This window comes from Parasteatoda tepidariorum, chromosome 5, assembly GCF_982258835.1.
Source record: "Parasteatoda tepidariorum strain Cologne lab strain chromosome 5, Ptep-v5.0, whole genome shotgun sequence".
Taxonomy (NCBI): domain Eukaryota; kingdom Metazoa; phylum Arthropoda; class Arachnida; order Araneae; family Theridiidae; genus Parasteatoda; species Parasteatoda tepidariorum.
Window position 1 is genome coordinate 91,539,876 of NC_141759.1, and position 21,935 is coordinate 91,561,810.

At 34.5% G+C, this 21,935-nt stretch overlaps 1 protein-coding gene across 5 annotated transcripts in view; it reads right to left on the bottom strand.

Moving 5' to 3' along the window:
- The window catches only part of LOC107438365 (uncharacterized), a 98,981-nt gene that overhangs the window by 64,065 nt on the left and 12,981 nt on the right, over positions 1-21,935 (bottom strand). For all 5 annotated transcript variants that reach the window (XR_015433838.1, XR_015433837.1, XM_087164519.1 and 2 more), the window contains exons 7-14: positions 21,777-21,883; positions 20,252-20,332; positions 17,097-17,226; positions 12,687-12,790; positions 10,833-10,889; positions 6,586-6,721; positions 4,172-4,278; positions 409-535 (exon numbers count right to left, since the gene is read on the bottom strand). Coding sequence is in view for 3 of the 5 variants with exons in the window: in XM_087164519.1 (XP_087020645.1) it covers positions 409-535; positions 4,172-4,278; positions 6,586-6,721; positions 10,833-10,889; positions 12,687-12,790; positions 17,097-17,226; positions 20,252-20,332; positions 21,777-21,883 (849 nt within the window). In the remaining 2 variants the exon portion in view is untranslated. The remainder of the gene's footprint in view (positions 1-408; positions 536-4,171; positions 4,279-6,585; positions 6,722-10,832; positions 10,890-12,686; positions 12,791-17,096; positions 17,227-20,251; positions 20,333-21,776; positions 21,884-21,935) is intronic.

Consider the following 21,935-nt stretch of genomic DNA (forward strand, 5'->3'; position numbering starts at 1 on the left):
TTTCAAACATACAGTAAAAATAACCCCTAACATTAAAATATCAATGAAGTTAAATTCCTATTATAACTGATCTCATTAATTTTTGTTGCCAAGGCAACTGGAATACCCTCCTTAACGTCGAAATTTAATATATAATGTAACGTACATGGTGAATAATAATCTTGATAGCTCCCTCTGCCTCACTAGAGTTGAGATGTCACAACAGATGATTAAATTTAGGTGATGAACAACCCTGTATACAGACAGTTGCTATCAAGTCCAGTCTATCAATCTGAACTAAGGAAATTAAACTCCTCAAACAAAATTACCAAACATTTATAGATTGAAGTTAGATAGCATTGTTATAATAAAGAAATAATCTTTATTTATGGAACAAAACCAACAATGTTCTGAAAACATATACTTTACCCGAGTTTTGTTTCATTCCATGGAAAATAATGCCCTCTGTGTATTGATATAATTGCTTCAGTGGCGCTCGGGCAACAAATCATCAATTCACTTGCAACTCTTTGAAAACAATCTTCAATAGCTGCATCTAAGAATTGCATCAAAATTATAATCAAAGTACCAAATACACAAATATAAGTACAAGGGATTATATTAGCATAGTTGATACCTATTAAAACTGCATCAATGCTGAACAATTTGGAGCTTTGGGATTATACCGTCGACCCTTTTCGTACTTTGGAATTAACCCGGGGAACATTTTCGTATTTTGGGATTATCCCGTCAGCCATTTTCGTACTTTGGGATCATCTCGTCGACCATTTTCATCATCGTTGAATTGCATCAAAATTATAATCAAAGTACTAAATATACAAATATAAGTACAACGCATTTTATTATCATATTTGATACCTATTAAAACGGCATAAATGCTGAACAATTTGATGCTTTGGGATTATCCCGTCCACCATTTTCCTACTTTGGGATTATCCCGTCGACAATATTCGTACTTTAAAATTATCCCGGGTACCATTTTTGTACTTTGGAATTATCCCGGGGACCATTTTCGTACTTTGGGTCTATCCAGTCAACTTTTTGCGTACTTTGGGATTATCTCGTCGACCATTTTGCATCGTCGTTGAATTGCATCAAAATTATAATCAAAGTACTAAATACACAAATATAAGTACCACGCATTTTATTATCATATTTGATACCTATTAAAACGGCATAAATGCTGAGCGATTTGGTGCTTTGGGATTATCCCGTCCACCATTTTCCTACTTTGGGATTATCCCGTCCACCATTTTCGTACCTAGAGATTATCCCGTGGACCATTTTCGCGAAATGAATAGTGTATATATGCACCCTAAATGAATGATTCTTGTTTCATATTTTATCGTAAAAATAACTTAACTTATTCAGATCTTATCTCACTGTGATTATAAAATTTAATGTTACTATATTATAAAAATGGCTGCTGCCACTTTATACCAAGAAGTGAAAAAAAGTATCCTTGGTGTATTGAAACGTCTAGATCCGAAAGTTATGTATTGCGTTTCACTACACTTCAGTACAAAAAAATTTGGAGCTGAGAAACATAAAAACATCTCACCCATGAGGATCAGTAAAGTTATTTTTACGATAAAATATAAAGAAAAGAACTATTGATTTAGGATGAGCATACACAATATATTTTACAGTTAGTTAACTAAATAAACATGCACTCAGCAGAGAAGGAATAATAATCTATCTATCTTATTATATAAAATGTTAATACGTACGTATGTATCAATAAAACCGATGATATTTCTTTTCTCGCGTTGGCAACAGTTTTCATTTTTAATCGATAGGCTTCGGTGCGCAAGAGCACGTAGTGAGCATCATATGTCTAATCGGGTGAATTCTCACCGAATTATCAAAAAAATTCTCACAAAATTATCTTCATCGAAGCCGATGCTTTACATCCGGCATTCAGTAGTATTTCATATTGTTTTACAACACATGGTTTTAGCCCTCTGGTGGGAAAGACTTTAAAACAAAACTTACAACAGTTACTTTTCTCAACAACTGAAATTTAGAATAGTGTGATTAAGAAAAATATGTGAACTGTTTGAAATTTCAAATTAATATTGAAATGCACAAATTTAGAATTTTCTACAGTGAAAAGTTTTCGGTACTTCAGTGGTCAAAAAAGTATACGAAAGCTAGACGTTAAGAGCGTATCCAATGAGCGATCAAAGCGAGCATCGGAACGCGAAGCAATCCGAAATGAACTGCGAAAGCAGTTCCGGGGGTTGGCGAGCGCCAGCGAGCAGGGGGCGAAGCCTCCTAGTATGGAGTAAAACTAGACCTAAGCTTAAAAAAACCGAAAAAAAGAAAAATTAAATATTATAAAATTATTTAATACATATACAGATATTAACACTAGATTGTCCAAGGAAGTCATTTTGACTGCTTTTTAATTTCAATTAGAAAAACAATGATGTATACATGGTGCAATTTCTTAGAATTTTGCGACTTTTCGTACAACATATATTTTTTTTATTATATAACTGTAAATAATATAAAAAATATTAAAAATTAATTTTAAACAAATTTCTTTACACATTAATAATTCTTTCACAATCCAGTCATTTTGACTGCTTTTGGGCAATATACCAAGTTTCAATCTTTCAAGTTTTGAAGGTTAAAATATAGTTATCCTAATTTCCCAACTAAAAACATACTTGCATATTTTAACGGCAAACTTTTGTTTAGGCAGATATTGTATAGCGGCGTGGAAGAAAGCAAACTCACGCCAACTCTCGCTCGATGTAAACAAACTGCCGACGATATCCAAAGTACTCCAGTGTTGTTGGTTGAGAAAGTGAAAATAACTCATTTATTGCGTGAATGCGCGTGAGCTTGGTACACTTTAGGCGTTTAGATTTAATTACACCCTTTAAATTAAATATGAAAGCTCCCTTTGATATCAGCATTAAAAAAAAAGTTTTTTTTTAAAAAAAAATTAGATTGTTCCACATTAAATTAAAAGAGATTTTACACCACAGTTTTCACAGTGTGAAGATCACAACAGTTAAAGAATTTTATGCCTGAAAAAGAAATGGAAAAATTCACTTTAATTAAGAGTAAACTTTAATTGGAAACTTTAATTGAGATTAAACTTTTTCACTTTAATTGGATAATTCGTCGATACTATCCAAGTTCTTGAACGTCACTGATTGGTCAGATGGAAAACCTGCGCATGCGCATAGTCTATATTCAACATTATAAAATCATACTTACGTGAATTTAAAATTACTAAATAAATTCGAATAAAATCATAACGCAAATAAACCATAGCAGATTAATTTATTTGAATTAAAATATATGAAAACGGACAACAAAATGGCATAATCTGATGCCAGCTTGTTGACGTCATAAGACTTGAGAAGCTGATTGCTTAAAAGAGGAAAAACTTGGATGGAAAGTAGAACATGATCTACTATCATCCAAGGACTTGAACCAAGAACTTGGATGATCGTTTACACAATCCAAGCTCAAAGTAAAACAAGTTTCCATCAATTTCAGTCAATTTTCGTCCAAGAACTTGGATCGTACAACCAGGCCTTAATTTTTCGTTTAATGTTTTGTAATCTCACAACTAGGAAGTCTCTATAACAAGAAAGGTCTTCTAATAACAATGACTAAGATTATTTTATCCCTATAACTGTAAAAACTTAATATAACTGTTTTATTTTATTTTATAACTGTCGTTGAACAGCCGACCCAACTTTATGGGTTTACGACTACTAAAGTTCACCTCCGTAGCCTTGTAATTTTGAACCCAATCCAGAAGACAAGGGAACTCCTGGATCGAGTATTGGGAGGAATTTGCCTTCGTGGAAGGACTTTTTGATGGAGCTAACTCGCATTTGAGCGACATGGAGAGGAAGACAAAGAGAACCTCCTATAGTTAGCCTGACGGCAAGGAGACTCTAGCCCATGATCAGTCTACCACTGAGGATATTTCACTTCAGCTCTGTGGTCGGTGCAAGCCGGAAGAGGAATTCGTATCGACTGGGATTCGAACCCGGTTTGCCGCATTGGAAGGCGCACGCTCTATCCTCTGAGTCATCGTGACTCTAATTGAACTGTTGAGAATATGTATTGTAATGTTCACCTGAATTATTTTTAATGTAGGTAACATGTTTTAACAAGATTTTTGTACGTGTTTACTTACATACATCCTTGCAGTAGAATATATGTATCATTAAACCCAGAGTCAAATCTCCACCTTCTGGGTAACAATCTTCCACAGCGTTTTTAAGGCAGTCGAACGGGCAAACACTGAAAATTAAACACTACTTATTAAAAAGTATTAAACATGATATACTAACTATTTATAGAAACAATTTAAGTTTTCACACAACTGTTTGATAAAGGGATTTATACTTAACTTTAAATTCACCATTCATGGATTTTTGTTTTAAGTGAGAAAATTTATAATTTCGTCTAGTCCAGATTTGAAATGTGAAGCGTCGCTGGATATTTTATCACTTTTTTCTGAAGTCGATCAATGAGATTTGTATTGTAACTCGAGGTCTTAACTTAGTTGACATTTGGAATTTTGATTAATTGTCGTACAGGCTTTATATTTTACAGACTAGATCTTTGTTTGATATTTTTAGTTTTATTCTCAAAATCAGTGAAAAATAACCCTAAAACTTGATGTTCTTGTACATAAAAAAAGCAGAACCAAAACAAATACTGATAAACACACCATGTTTAAAATTATAATTATTATATGTAGATTAGTTAAAAGGACTAATATTGTAAGAAATCACTGAAAGTTTGCTTGTTTTTAAAAATGTAAAAAGCTTTATACCTCGCAAATCATAATTTTTCTACTATTATAAATAAAAATTAATAAATAATGTCTAAAAACTCATTTTACTGGGAATTATTTTTGTATAATTGAACATCATTGTGAAAGAAAAATTTTCAATTTATTTGTTTAAAAACTTTTTGAGATATTGCGAAACACGCAAAACATGAAATTAGCATTAAGGAGTAAGGAATTTTAACTGCTCTACGGCCTAGAATATTGGGACCATATTTACCTGTTGGGACTATCCCTGATTGAGGGTTATGAATCGTAATTTCTCCAAAAAGGCATGTTTATACAAAAAAAAAAGTAAGTTTTTGTACATGGTTTCGTAATTTAAAACATCCTTTACATTAGAATACTTAAAGTAAAACCATAAAACAATTAAGAATTAGTCTTAAGACGTGAAAATCCGATCGTTAGATAAAAAGTTATTCAGGGTGTTCAATCTTTTAGAACACGTTTAGAATCTAACTAAAAAGTCTTTTACAATTAGTGAATGGGAATTGAATAATTACGCTACATTATTCCCTCTCTAGAATTTCATCTTTAATATAATTTGATGAATAGAAATCGCTAGATGATTCATTTCTGTTTTAGAGAGGAAGGGAAAGTAGTATTTAGGTCACCGGGCTTTGAGCGCTAGTCGTGAGATGTGTATTAAGTTCACGGTTGTGGGTCTGGTCACTCCTGTGTTGCAGTTAGCCGCCGAGTTTGCTCAGGCTCCCGTTGTGTGTATTCAAGACTGAGTCGCAACAGCGTGAAGACAATATCGCAGCCACAAATAGCAAGCCAACTGTTCACTGTGTTCCATTCATCAATCTAGACCAGGGGTTTCTAACTTACAAGCAATTAAGAACACCAATCAAATGGCCGGCCGCAAATTTATCAAAATTTCATATAGGACTCTTATGTTTGTAGGAACATGAAATATTACTGTCAGATTTTTATCAAGTTGTACAAAACAAAAGTATTGAATTACAAATTAAAATCAAGAATAGATTTTTAAGCAACATACACAATTATTTTTGTATTTGAAAAAATATTTCTTGGATGCAAAACCTTAGCGTAAATTTTTACCGTCGTTGGTATATTAAATTTCACAGACACCAAGAAACTAGGTCTTTTTAACGAAAGAAAAGTATTTTAAACCCATATAGATTGCTTACGAAAATTGTCCGCAAAAAAATGACAACTAATATATTTTAGTTCACGAGACACAAAAAAAGGCTTCGCGTGCCGGAAGTGGCGTGCCAGTAGGTAACCACTGATCTAGACCTGTTCAAATCGAAGTAGACGTTTTCAGATCAATGTCAGCCTCCTTCTATCTAAAAGTACCCCAAAATCGAATCGAGTTTGAACGTTGGAAAGTGTCGATCTCGTTGCGATGCCGAGACGCTGTTATAACCGATTCTCGGTGATAACATGTCAAAGATAAAGAATATGTCACCATTATTATTGACATTTGTTTGATATTCTAGTAAACAAGAATTAAATAATTGTAGTGGTAGTTACAGTAAACTTTAATATAAAGATCGTTTATCGAGAACAGCGCTGCGTATCGGTACACTTTCGAACTATTCTTTATTTCTCAAAATTAGTTCTCTAAATAGCATGTATATTGCATAGCCATCAGAAATATCGGATTATTCTTACTACTATTGTTATTTACAGCCTGTTGAAAGTTTGAGTTTCATTACATACATTACAATAAGTTATTATTCTTACACAGTAAAATAAGTTACTATTCTTGTATTGGAATATCTTACATTTCGCACGAGTTTTTTTCATTCCACACATCATCGTTCAGCGTAGCATGTAGATCATCTAACATGACTGGACAACATTGTGCAAGTTTATTCTTCATCATGCGAACACATAGGCCAATAGTTTGCTTCACTTGATCTAATTAAATAATTACGAGTTGAAATACAAGTCCCTGGCTAAATTATTAGACGCACTATAAGATTATATCTACAATCTTAATTATAAGATTATACAGTGCAGCCTTATTGTTTTTAAGCGGCTAAAACTGGTTTGCAGTTGTCTACGTTAGTGTATCAATTGGTTTACATTGTAATGCAATGGGTTCAAAATAAATACAAATGGGAAGTATATGAAAATCTTCTGAACTAAAAACCCTTTACATGTACGTTTATATGTAAAAGTATTGCATATAAACTCGTACAAAACAAGTAATTATTTAAAAGCTATTATTAATTTGGTTTAATTATTATAATATACTAATATAATACCTGATATAATAAATATTCTATATTTACATAACATATCGTCTATTTTATCCAGTCGTCAAATTTATATCAAACATCGTCTAACTTAACCAATTGATACATGAATGTAAACAAGTGGAAACCGGTTTCAGTCGTGTAAAAACAATAAAGCTGTATAGTATCACCTAATAATTAAGTTTTTATATAGAATCTTATAGTTCTTCTAATAATTTGCCCAGAAACTGTATATTACTAAAAATTGATTTTTTGGAAACAGCATAATTAAAAAAAATGTTCTTAATTTTTTTTTAAATAACCTTTTTAATTTTATTTCTAACTTAATTATTAGCGTATATGCGAAAAAGGTTAATTAAAGGTTAATTTAAAATGTTAAGGTAAAACTCAAATAAAACAGTTGGTTTTTGCAGTTAATCATTATAGTCAATCCTCAAAACAAACATTTCAATTTCTGGAGGATATTGGTGGGTGGCAGGGCTTACTAAAACAATTATTGTACAGAAATGCATGAGCGGAAGTGACGTGTTGAAGCAGAAACAAAAAAATAATACATTAACGAAAACATAAAATGTTCATAACGGTTCTTAACTAATTCCATTCAGGAAATGTTAAAACAGTTGCTGGAAATTGCATCAGGGCTAAAGAGAATAGAAGGGCTGGTTCACTCCTTTGAAGTATCTCTCGCCGCGCCGATCCTCCGACGTCACTCTAGTGACGTCACTTTGGCGCAAAGCTCGCACTTTTACTTCAAGAACGGAGCGTTTGGCCTTACTAGCTCTAACTAATATTGGATCATTTCTTTTTGCGAGATATTCTAAGACATTTATTATTTTCTATAATGAATTTTCTCAGTTTTTGCAGTGGATTTACAAGAATTTAAGACTATTATAGAAATGCCAGTTTGCGCGATTACAACTTGCAAAAATTTTGATACAAAAACAAAAGAAAAAAGTATAATTTTCCCCGTGTTCCCTAAAGTAAATGAACAACTATGTAAAGAATGGATTCCGAAATGACACAGTTAATATAAAACAGCAATACGTTTATTCTGTCGTAAAGAACTTTTATAAAAATTCATTATCTAAATAGAAACCGCCTCGTTACTTCATAAAGAAAGGTAGGTGAAAAGAATTAAAAAATGGATAAAGTCAAAGAAAATTAAAATGTAAATAAAAAGTATAAATAAAATATATAGTATATAGTTGAAATTCTCCTAATTTCATAACATATTTTTTAATGTAGTTATTCTAAATATTTATGATTTTTTTTAAAAATTATATTCTCTTCAATTTAAATATCTATAAATTATATCATCGTAAATTTAAATGTCTATAAACAATTGTAAAATTTCTAATGTCATTATGAACCTAAATTATTATTTTGTTTCAGTAATTAGCGTTTAAGGTTGATGTTTCCTAATGATTAAGTATGAACAAATTGCTATTAACGACATATTTTAAAATCAGGGATTCTAAATTTAACTTAATTTATCGTTATAAAAGAATATGTAGATAAAGAAAGTGTCGATATATGCCTTCATTTTTCTTAACAGTTAAAGTTAAAACTAAACTTTTTAAAATAAAGTATTTATCGTGTCATTTTCACCAACTAGCAAAACATTTTTATAAGTTTAAAATGGTATTTTTTTTAATATAATAACCAAGAAAGTTTTTTTTAAACTATGTTTATGAACGGAAATAATGTGTTAATTACGTAAAGTTTGAAGGCTAATTACCAGAAAAAGTCTAACTTATTTTTACAAGAGAAAGATGCAAAGTTATCATATCTTTGCTTGCGATCTCCGAGGTCTGTGGACACAGTGACGTCATGAGGAGGGAAATCGTAGCTTCAGCTCTAAGAGCGGAGTGAACTAGCCCTTCTATTCTCTTTAGCCCTGATCCCTCAGCAGTCATTGCATGCTTGGCGATCTCTGTGGCGTAATTGGCTGACAATATTGGTGATAGTTGAGGGTAATAAAACAATGTGCCAGTGATCTAATGCATCAGCAAAAAAGGAATTACGCTTAAGATTGCGACCAAAATGGGTTATTTTATAAACAGCAAAAAGGCAGACATGTATCTAATCGACGATGTTGCTAATGGTAAATCCGGATTGTATCATGAACGTTTTTTAAGTAGGCGCCTGCCTAACATCAAAATGTTTGAGCGATAGCATTGGAAACTTTTCAAAAAGGGTTCATTTATCACTAGTACTGATTTAAGATGTCGATAATAGTAGCATGTCGTCTACATGTCGGCCAGTCACCCACTTGGAGAGTTTTACATGAAGAACGCTTACACTCATTCCATATACAGAGAATCGCAACTTTGTAGACGTTTGATTACCCTCTGCGCATGACTTTCTGCCAATGGTCCTTGCAGTAGAGGGCGTTTCAGTTCCCATTTCATGTGAAACTCACAGATGAGGCGACCTTTACATACGAGCGCGTTTTCTATGTTCATAATTCACATGAGTGGGCAACATGAAACATGCATCCCAGCAACAATTTTCTGCGAATGTTTTGGCAGATATTATGAATGATTACCTAATTGGACCATATCTCCTACCAAACAGACTCAACTTCCACTGTTACCGAATTTTCTAGAAGTGTTTTTAACAGAGTTGTTGCAAGAAGTTCGAATTGGCCTTCGTTATCAAATGTAGTTTCAGCATGATGGCGTGCCTACCAATTTCAATACGGAAGTTCGCAATTACGAGATTACTACTTTTGGTGTGCACTAGAGAGGGCGCGCTATGCCAGTTTGATGGCCACCCCGATCACCAGATTTATCGAGTCCTAATTTTTTCCTATTAAGTCCTCCTTTACGAGACTCCAGTTGAAGATTTCGTTGAAGAACTCTTCGTTGGACTTTCATTTACAACTGCACCCCCGCTTGAAACATCCGTCGTTTTCGAATCTCCTACGACGATCCAGGCTTGCATTACTATAAATGGCAGCTATTTTTGAGCATTTTTTCTAAACAGTGCTCTGGAACCACGATGACTCAGGAGATTGAGCGCTCACCTTCCGATCAGGTGAACCGGGTTCGAATCCCAACAGTGGTTGGTCGATACGAATTCCGCATCCTGCTTGCACCGACCACAGTGATGACGTGAAATATCCTCAGCGATCAAGGGGAGTCATACCCATGATCCGTCTGCCACTGAGGATATTTACGTCAGCACTGTGGTTGGTACGAGCCGGGTGCGGAATTCGAATCAATCAGCTATCTCCGGGATCGAACCTAGGTCACCTCATTAGAAGGCAAGCGCTCTTTATCCCTGAGCCACCACGGCTAAGAAAAGGGACAATATGATTAATATTGCGTTCCGGCTGTCTTTACTTCCAAGACCATTTGGGACCCAAGAACAATCTGAAGCTGTGTGAACTTCACACCACCCCTTAACAAGAAAGACACAGATCTTCAACCTCTATGTTACCACGGTACATGAAGTAGAATAAAACATATTTTTAATTTAGGGAATTTATACTTATCAGATAAGCACGGGACCAAAAATCCAGGGAAACTTAACCAGTTTTTTATCGTTTACCAGTTATTTCAAACTAAGTTTAAAACGACGTTTGACTTCTTTAACTTCGAGTTCTTAAAACCGTTTGAGTTTTACCAAATACAGTAGATTCCGGCTCTTGGGCCATTAAACTGAACAGCCAATCACATTTAATGCATCAATAAGCAGGTTTCTTACAGAGGCAATTGACAAGAACTTTTTCAAAACAAAAACTATTTTATGTTCTATACACTTACCTGGCAAATTGAAAGGTGGAAATGGAGAAATGTGGACTAAACTATCAAAGCTCTCATCTATAGGAAAACATTTCACGTTAATTTATTTTAGAATGAATTGTTTTAAGTTAAATTTATTAAAAGAAAAAATATTAAGTTAAGAAATAAAAATAAGAGTGAAAAGTAAATTTTTTAATGAGTTATTGAGTAGTTTTGTGTTATAGGGTTTAGATTTCAAAGTTTAGATTTCAGAATTTGGAAAACCAAAAAAAAAAACTAGTTTCTTTTTTTTGTCACTTGCTTTTTCAACTTTACTGTAACTTCTCCATCATTCTGTAACCAATTTTATTTTATATCATTATTATCATATTCACTAATCTTTTAATTAGTCTAATTAATATTTTTTTAACCAGGGTTGGCTACAAATTTAAGATTTAAGATAAATTATCGTAAGATATCAAATAAAAATTATAATTATTTCTTCAAATTTAAAGTTTTCAAAATAATCTAAATTTTTTTTGTATACTTCATTAGTTACACTTATAAATATCTAACAGACAGCAGTGTACTTTATTGATATTTTCTCGAGAAAAAAAATAAAATAAAAATTCACCAAATCTTGAATGCCAGGAAAATGACATATTAAATTAGAAGTTTAAAAAACAGTCATTTTAAATTAATAGTAAGTAACTCAACTTAAGCCTTTGTGTTAGATGAACCATAAATTGCTTAAATTAATTCTTTTTATTCGGTGTAGAAAGAATCAAAATTTTTTTTTGTTGCTGATATGTACAGAATAAAATTGTGTATAATAATCAATCATTAAATAAGTAAATAACTTTGATTACAGCCAACCATATTACAATCATGCATAAACTTGGTATTAGGTTAATATTTGTTTTTCCTCCTTACAGTATTAGCAGTTAAAAAAAAAATTTGGTAACACTTCAATGTCCTGGAATTCATAAGTCAGGAAAATGACAGCCAGGATAATGACAAATTTGCCATTTTATAGCACATAACTTCACTTTAATTTAATATTTTGGACTAAGACGTTTACATTCCGCAGAAAACAATAGGATTTCTTAAAATAACTCAGATAAATATATGTAGTTCACGTTATTAATGATTTCAAGAAGCCAGGAAAATGACAACACAAAAACCTACTCATCTTGAAAAAATTTTTGAAATAGATTTTGAACCAGAAAATTGGTTCTTTATTCATGCAACAAGACATGCTCATATAGGAGGGCATCTAATCAATCTATTAACATAAGATATTGATTGCTGGCTCTATCTATTTTGGTTATAAACCACTAAATAAAAGTAGCCAGGAAAATGACAGGTTTTCTTGGGACAAACAAATTATTGACAGAAAAAATTATTTCAAACGAAGTTTTGTAAATAATACCCTCTGCGTATATTCTAGAAATGCTTACACCGGTTGAGATAAAAAAAAATTAGATATTGAAAAATGTATGGGAAGTTTTGAAGCTAGTTATTATTGGAAACATTGTTTGGGACATGACAGGAAAATGACATTTTGAAGTTCAATTAAATTTTTTCAACTATACAAAACAGTCAATGCTAGTGCAAAGTCATTTTAAAATGCTAACAGCAATGCAATTTATTAATTTTTTTTTTAAAAAAAATTCTTCTAGTATTTTAGTATTAGATCTTGGAGCAAGCGACAGTGAATTGTCATATTTCGTGAATATATATGTATATAGGATAAGAGAAAAAAATATCCATTTGTTTTAAATTGTGTACTACAATTTTTAATGTATGTGTATTTCATATACAAACTACTTATTATTTACTGGCATAAGTACACTAATATTTTTTCTTAAATAGTTGTGAATCATAAATACTTACAATTCGCCCCATAATCGTATATAATAGCATCCATCAACTCCAGCATTACCTGTGAGTTCTGACACAAGAACGCAAATGGTTCGTAACAGAGTTTCGAACACCACCTAAAGATATTAATTGTTTTAATTAAACGTCAAGCGTGTATATCTTGATCATTGAACTGTAGAACCTGTGATGAGACATCTCTTTCAATTTCGAGTTGAAAAATACGAAGGATTGTCTTATGGAACATTTTATCTCACGTTGACTCTTAACTAAACGTTTATTTACACTTTAAAGAGAGTTGTAAAATCGTTAACAAAGCTCCACGTATTCAGTTTCCGGATTAAAACTCGTGTGATGAAAATAAGCTGAACCTCAATGATAAAACAAAACAGTTTATTTTAAAATCTTAAAGAAACAAAGTATGAATTTTAGTCATAGTTATTCGAAACATCCTTAGATTACATTACAAACATAGAAATTACTTAACAGAACCCATTTTTCAAAAAGCAAACTAACTCACATCGAAAATCAACAAATTGCTCGAGCAAGAGCCCCAACACGCACGCCCAAACAGTATACGTAATAGTTTACGCAGTTAAAGAAAAGAACAACTTATTTCTTCTTAACGAAAACAGGGTTTTATCTTATATATTGGTCCCGCAGTGAACTGATCGTTAAGACACGGCTCCCATCAGATCACCGAAGTCAAGCATCACGGGCTGCGGTCTGTGTGCGGGTGGGTGACCACTTGGATTAGTCTGCGTAGGGACCGAGGGTGTGCGGTATTGGTCCTCGTTAAACTGAACTACCGTAAAGTGCTCGACTTCGCGTGCAGGTCGTCGGGCTACCGAAGCAGGGGTGCCATCTCCTCTGCAGAGGATCAAAATTGTGATGGTATGTCTTCGGATCATCCTCAGGGATGTTTCCCAGACCATCGCCAATAGCCCATTGTGCAGCTCTAGTGTGACGTAAATAAAATACCTACCTATCTTATAAATTGTAACATCTACTTGCGGCTGAACTAATCGTGGCCGTTGAAGCACAATAACTTCAAAATTTGAACGATAACTTAAAATTTAATATATAAATATAAATTTAAAAGAATAAAGCTAATTTTTAATAATAAAACACGTTATATATAACCTGTAGTATTAGAAAAATCACCATTAAAAATCTTTAGTTCATACATGATTCATTTTATGAGAATCACAATTTTGCAAAATTATAGAAATAAATATTTCAAACATTATACAAGGAATTGCATTCAACAGAAAATTAAGAGAAAAAGCTATATTTAAGATTAATTATCTATTGGTAATAAGTCCCGCAGTGAACTGATCGTAAAGACACGGTTCCAGGACGAACATCGAAGTCAAGCATCACTGGCTGTGGTCAGTAAGCGGTTGGGTAACGACTTTAATCAGTCTGCGTAGTGACCTATAGTGCGCGGTATCGTTCATCGTTAAACTGCTGTGCCTTAAAGCGCTCGACATCGCGCACAGGTCGTCGGGCTACTAAATCAGGGGAGACATCCCCCCTGCAGAGGATCAAAATTGCGATGGCATGTCTTTGGATCATCCTCAGGTATGTTTCCCAGACCGTCGCCAACAGCCGATGGTGCAGTTCTAGTCCAACGTAAATAAAGTACCTGCGTGCCTATTGGTAATAAGCTCAATATAACTGTCGATCATTTGATTATTTCCTCCGCAGTTTTTAGAGATACATCTCGTATGTTATCGCTACCAGAAAAAATCTCTAGTACTCTTCCTAAACTCCTTTTTAATGGAAGAAAACAGCCAGAATTAATAATCACTTGATTACTCACCTTGATCATTACTTTCGCCTACCTTAATATTGTGTCTGTTGGAATACCGTCCCGTAGTGGACTGATCGTTAAGACACGGTTCCCAGCAGATCACCGAAGTCAAGCATCACTGGCTACGGTCAGTGTGCGGGTGGGTGACCACTTGGATCAGTCTGTGTAGGGACCGGCGGTGTGCGGTATTGGTCCTCGTTAAACTGTGCTACCGTAAAGTGCTCGACTTTGCGCGCAGGTCGTTGGGCTACCGAAGAGGGGTGCCATCCCCTCCGCAGAGGATCAAAGTTGTGGTGGCATGTCTTCTTATCATCCTCCGGGATGTTTCCCAGACCATCGCCAATAGCCCATTGTGCAGCTCTAGTGCAACGTAAATGAACTACAACAGCAACATGTCTAAAAATTCGCGCTGGACGAGCTCTTTGCGTAAGCTTATAGCTCTGTATTTTCATTAACGAGGTTATTTTAAGTTTGAGACTATTCAATGGCACCATCTAGGACCCAGAGGACCTTGGATGCGTCTAGGACCATCTAGGACCTTGCATGCGTCACAGACCGTTTTACTGAGAGGTATCATTCATGCACATTCCATCCATTCATCCATTCGCTGATCATAATTCTGACCTGCACCTGAGAATGATCAATATCCCACCCAGTGCCTACAGAGTTATTAATTTGTTCTGGGAAAATGGAAGACTTAGTTACTCCAACAGATTTAGCGTGCAAAAATCGGGTCTCCGGTCCGCGGAATTTGAACTAACGACCTTTTGGTCACTAGTCCAGCACCCTACCAACCAGGCTATCCCATTCCCCACTTCTGACGACTTTGAAGTCGAGATAGATGCTCGTATTTTCACCGAATTCGGAAACTTTGAGTCAGCTTTTGCTTTGTCATCTGCTATTATACCTTTTGTTACTCTAGCTAATTAAATATAGTTTAAATTTAAAAACTGCTGTTCTCCCATCGAAATGTCTCATAAAGGACAAACTATAAGAAACATCATAAACAATGGTGCAAAATATCATCGAATTTATGAAATATTTATTGTTAAAAAATGCACATAAAGTTTGCGAATGCCAAACGATCGCCAAATAGCAACATTGTTCAGGGTTGCTCACAACCTTCTCCCAAAAATAGCGAAATAGTGTAGTTCGTTCACCAGAAGTTGAGACTTGGCTCCACCTCCTGGGACGCAGAGTTCATTTCAGCGCGGGAGTTAGAAGAGAAACATCTCCGTTGTTGAAATTGAGACAACCCTTAATTTGCGCCAAACACAAAAAGTGAATTATTTTTCAGTCATTACTTTGCTTTATCATCTGCTATTATACCTTTTGTTACACTAGCTAATTAAATATAGTTTAAATTTAAAAACTGTTGTTCTCCCAGCTAAATGGCTCATAAAGGACAAACTATTCACTCAAAAGAAAGAAATATCATAAGAAATGGTGCAAAATATAATCAAATTTATGAAATATTTATTGTTAAAAAAATGCACATAAAGTTTGCGAAATAAATATTTTTGCCCAACGATCGCCAAATAGCAACATTGTTCAAGTTTGCTCACAACCTTCTCCCAAAAATAGCGAAATAGTATCGTCGCATACCAAGTGATGAAGGCGGAGCCAAGTGCCAACTCCTGGTGAACGAGCTATATCGTCGCATGCCACGTGATGAAGGTGGAGCCAAGTGTCGTCGTATGCCACGTGATGAAGGCGGAGCCAAGTGTCGTCGCATGCCACGTGATGAAGGCGGAGCCAAGTGCCAACTCCTGTTGAACGAGCTATATATCTCTTCGTAAAAAAGTATTGTATGTCCTATTATACGGCGTAGATGATATTTCGCGGATTTAACAACCGCCTCCCATACACCTCCCATGTGAGGTGCTGAAAGTGGATCATAATTCAACCTGATATTTTTTATCAGTTAGATGATGAAACACTTTATCTTGATCAGCTATGGACACATCAAGTTTTGGTCTTTTGGTAATATTTTATATGCACCAAGGAAGTTTGCCCCAAACTTAAAGACAACATTGCCAACGTTTGACAATGAAATGCTTTAAAACAGCAATGAATGCTTCTGATGTCATGTCACCAGCTAATTCCAAATGAATTACTCTTGTTACAAAGCATACAAAAGGTGCAATGTAAGTGTAAAGTGCTATACCAAAAAAAGCTTAATCATTTAGGGTTCCACGGCAGTAAAAAAATTGGGAGCCTCAGCCTTAAACATTGATCCTTTATCTGTTTCAGCTTCGGAAGTTGTAGAGAGGAATCATCTACCATACTTCATGTTTTGCAGACTTAATTTTCCGGAACTAAAAAAATTCAATGAAATAACGAATTTTAAGTGTGCCTCAGGTGCTAAGAACGCCAGACTTGAGAAGAATTCCAAAAGATGACTTTAAAAGTTGTTTCGGAAACTTTTGCAATCAACTTTAGAAACGCTTTATATCGGAGGAAGATATATGAAAACATATTAAATGGGTATGAAATTCACATAGTCAGTCGTGGGTTCATAGGTCAATCGCGGAATTTTTTTAATCGCACCTCGAACAATAAAATGAACGAATCAATCAGAAATCTTTTATGAAGTTAAGCTATCTTACTTAAGTCCATCTCTGTCTGTATGCATAGGCACATTCAGCACTTTTGCAGCAATGACAGTGAAAAGTTCGGGGCAGCATGCCTTCATCTGACGTTCGTTGTCACGTAGACATTGGGAGATAGCTAGTCCCTCTGCAATGATGAAAATGATATTTAATATCAGATATAATTTAGTTTATTTTATAAACCGGCGTTGTACAACTGGTCCAATTCTGAGTTTACGACTATCCATACTCAAATCAGTAGCTCTGTAATTTTGAATTCAACCAAGAAGGCAGTGCAACTCCGGGATCAAACATATTGATAAGCTAATCTTCGTGGAGAACTTTTTGATCGAACGAACCCGTATTTGCATTACATGTAGAAGAATCCCACCCGCGGTTAGCCAGTGAGAAAAAGAAATTCTAACTTATGAACTATCACAGAGGACATTTACATCAGCGCTGCAATCGGTGAGACCCGGGACCAAAACTCGAATAAACCAGCAACTGCTGATATTTGAACCTTTACACTGAATTAGAAGGCAGACGCTCTCAAGCTTTGTCCTCTGAATCACCACGACTCTAATGGCAGATATATTTAATAATCCTCGTTGATCAAATTTTTTGGGTTTACGACTATTAATGTTCAACTCCAAAGCCTTGTAATTTTGAACCTAATACAGAAGACTAGGGATTTCCTGGATCAGGTATTGGGAGAAATTTACCTTCGTGGAGAGCTTTTCTGTTGAACTAACCCACATTTGCGTTACAGGGATAAGGAAATCACAAAAACCTCCCACAGTTAGCCTGATGGCAAGGGGACTCTAACCCACGATTAGTCCAACACTGAGGATACTTTACGTCAGCACTGTGGTCAGTGCAAGCCGGATGTGGAATTCATATCTACCAGCCATCACTGGGATCCAAACCCGGTTCACCTAATTGGACGACAAACACTCTATTCCCTGAGCCAGTGCAGCTGTAATAGCAGATAGTACAGTTCCGTTAAAGTTTGATAGGTGGAGATTCAAAATAACAAGCCGCGACCTATTAGAATTATTTTATGTTTGTCTTTGGTGGCCTCACATTAAAAACCTACGAAAACTAACCAATAACAGGTTTTTACGAAAAAACCACAAAAACCATCAAATGATACGTTTTTACGAAAGGAAAGAAGGGATGAAAAAATGGAGAAACTCGAATTGTAATATTTAGATAAATGCGGTAGCGATTACGATGTAGTTTTTTACGCTGATAAAAGTCAAGAAAACATCAGAATATAAGACTAATTTTAAATAAATAACCCGTCCCGCAGTGGACTGATCATTAAGACACGGTTCCCAGCAGATCACCGAAGGCAAGCATCACTGGCTGCGGTCAGTGTGCGGGTGGGTGACCCACTTGGATCAGTCTGCGTAGGGACCGAGGGTGTGCGGTATTGGTCCTCGTTAAACTGTGCTACCGTAAAGTGCTTGATTTCGCGCGCAGGTCGTTGGGCTACCGATGCGGGGGTGCCATCCCCTCCGCAAAGGATCAAAATTGTGATGGCATGTCTTCGGATCATCCTCAGGGATGTTTCCCTAGACCGTCGCCAATAGCCCATTGTGCAGCTCTAGTGCGACGTAAATGAACTGCAACAACAACAAAATAAATAACCCAAAGAAACTGAAGGCGGTATTACTAGATTAAACAACTTCATTCACATCAGAAACATACAAATTTGAAATGACAGTCGACATGTTTCAAGCTCTCAAAAATTGGCACCCATTTTAGAGACCTGACAAACATAAATGAGTAGAAAGAAAGTAATTTGAGATATAAAACGTAAAGTAGCCAACGAAAAATGGAAAATAAAGGTGCGAAACACAACGTGAAAAACTTCAGCGACCGAGAGAGAATAAAAATAAACACGAAAAGAAAACACTGTGGCTGAAAGGGTCAAATCAGGGTAAAATGCATTTCCATGTGCTATGGAGAGGTGGTGAGGAACTAATGTCGTTAACAAGGAAATCAGCATTCATAGGAGGGAAACAAGATTCCGAAGCAACAAGATGAGCTGATGGGTGGAAATAAATTTTGGCATTGTCAAAATTGAATTTATACCCAAGATTCCAACAATGCGCAGTATTTAATGATTGATACTACTTATGTTTTTCTAGTGTCTCACCTTTAGTTTTCTTTTTTCCGTTGGCAACTTTTTGTTTTATTGTTCAAATCCCTTTTCTTCTTTTTCACGTCTGGCAAATTTTTGAAAATGGCGTGGTCCTATTTTTGAACTCTCGAAACATGTCGACTGTTATTTCCAATCTGTATATTTATGAAGCGAATGAAGCTTATTAATCCAATAAGACTAATAATTTAGATGTCATAAGGGTTTCAAATACAATATGTACAATGTCTGACTTTTATCTATTTACGCATCTACTATTACTATCTAAGCAAGTAAAGTAATATTTCTTATATATTTTATTAAAATATATAAGAATTCTATATTGAATAAAATTACGGACGAATGAATAAGTCTAATATTTCAAAAGTAAAGAAAGACTAATACTATTTTTTTAATTGTGTTTTGTATTATTAAAACAGTTATAACTTCTAATCTATTTATCCATTCAAATGACGTTTTATTTCATTTGATTGTACTTATATAATTAATGTAGAAAAGTTGTCTTCCTTATATAGATATAAATTAGTTAACTTCAAATGCAAAATTAAGTACAATTTGCATGTTTAAATAAACACCACACTATTCTTATGTAAGAGTAAATGTAAAATATTAATTATAAAGGTTATAATTATATTACTCAGAAATTAAATATAAAGGCCAATGACTGAGTGACGGCTCTTCGCACTCTCGTGTCACAGGTCCTGGATTAAACCCTAGGGCCGGGAAAGGTTGTTCCAGCCTTTCATCCCTTCAGTGGGTTGATAAAATGAGTTCCAAGCATGGCTGGGGACAAAACACTGAGGATTCCACATTCGATTGACCCCTCAACCGGAACATTTGCTCCTGCACCCCAGAACCCATGTCAAGAAAACAGAGACGGGCACAGTAGACTTCGGTCCTCTATAGGCTGTCAAGCCACTGAGTTTAGTTTAGAATCTCCTTAGTTTCTTAAAAGTCTATTTAAGCGCTACTTTTGAAAACAATAATAAAAACTTCAGTTTCTTACCTTCTGAAGAGAATGACGTTAATTTTTTACCATTCTTTTCTGGAAGTTTACGATGATAAAACATTTCCATTGATGAAGGTGCTATAAAGAGAATACTATTTTCATTCATTCACAATAATAAAAAATTCAAAGGAATTTATTTGCTACAATAAAATAAAAAGTGTTTCTTCATTTATAAAGACAATATTAGACTCTTTAATTTGGTGAAACATTTAATATATTCCTAGCTGATCCTTGAATCATATTGGCTCTAATCCGTGGTGCAAATTGAATCACGACCCAAACTTGGAAGACAGGGACTTATGACTGAGACAAAATTTACTGGAAAATATAAGTTAAATTATTAATCTTTTTTTTAAATCATTAGTATTTAACCCTTTAGAAAAATAATGATTCAATTAATTAGTTCGCAGACTGATCCAAGTGGTTAACTACCCGTGCATTGATCACAGCCAGTGATGCTTGACTTCGGAGATCAGCTGGGAATCTTGTCTTAACAACCAATCCACTGCGGGACACTTTCTATTTCAGAAACAGTTCTCTGGATTTAACACATATTCTTGTTGTTGTTGTTGTTCATTTACGTTTCACTAGAGCTGCACAATGGGCTACTGGCGACGCTCTGGGGAACATCCCTGAGGATGATCCGAAGACATGTCATCACAATTTTGATCCTCTGCAGAGGGGATGGCACCCCCGCTTCGGTAGCCCGACGACCTGCAGGCGAATAAGTAATTTTTTTTACAAATAGTAAATTCAGGTATGATTTTGAACTACAACATTTATTAACACTGAAAGGTCAGAACTCATCTTTATCCTCCGAATTTTTTTTTTTTTTTAATTTAAAAATTAAGTTCTATTTAAATTTACGTGTCTTAGAGTTTTTGAATTGAGAAGACAAAAATGAAACAAACGTTGATATCCCAATACATTTATGACGTAATAACTGAAATCCTTAAATTTTAAAATAATATGTCTTTCGATTTTTTTTATTATTCAAATTTTTTGCAATCCACGAAAACTCTGAATAAATATTAAGCTTCATGTCGTTGCAAAATTGAAACACAGATTTCAATATATCGGCATTTGACTATAAATGGAACCAACTTCTCCGTCATGATATTGCATATTTGAATCAAGCCTCTCTCTCTCTTTTGAAAATATTCCGCTTGCGACCAACAGATGGCGCCAATACATTTATGACGTTGAGTCTCGATGCTAGACAAAATGCAAGGAAAGGACCAGACATCACACTGGATCAAATATAAAGTATCCAGACAAAACGGTCGCCATTGTTAAGCTCTAGTGCGACATAAATAAACTGTTCAAGAGGAACAATAAACTGCAGCGGTCACCATATCAACGCATGCGTCGTCATTGCATGCGTTGCTGTAGCGAGCGCTACTGTTTACTGTTACTCTTGAACATAAACAACATCTAAAATAACTGTTTCAAAAAATAAAAATAATTCTACTATAATCAAATGCCGTTTTTTAAAAAAAAACAGATTTTGAAACTAACTTACACTGTTCATACATATTAAACAGAAAGGCTATCAACACACGCAAATATAATGCAGATGTTTCATTACAACCGATTGTAGCTCGTATGAGATTTTCATAAGTACATGACCTGAAATTATAAATTTATGAACAATTATTATCATGAAATCACTGAACAAAAT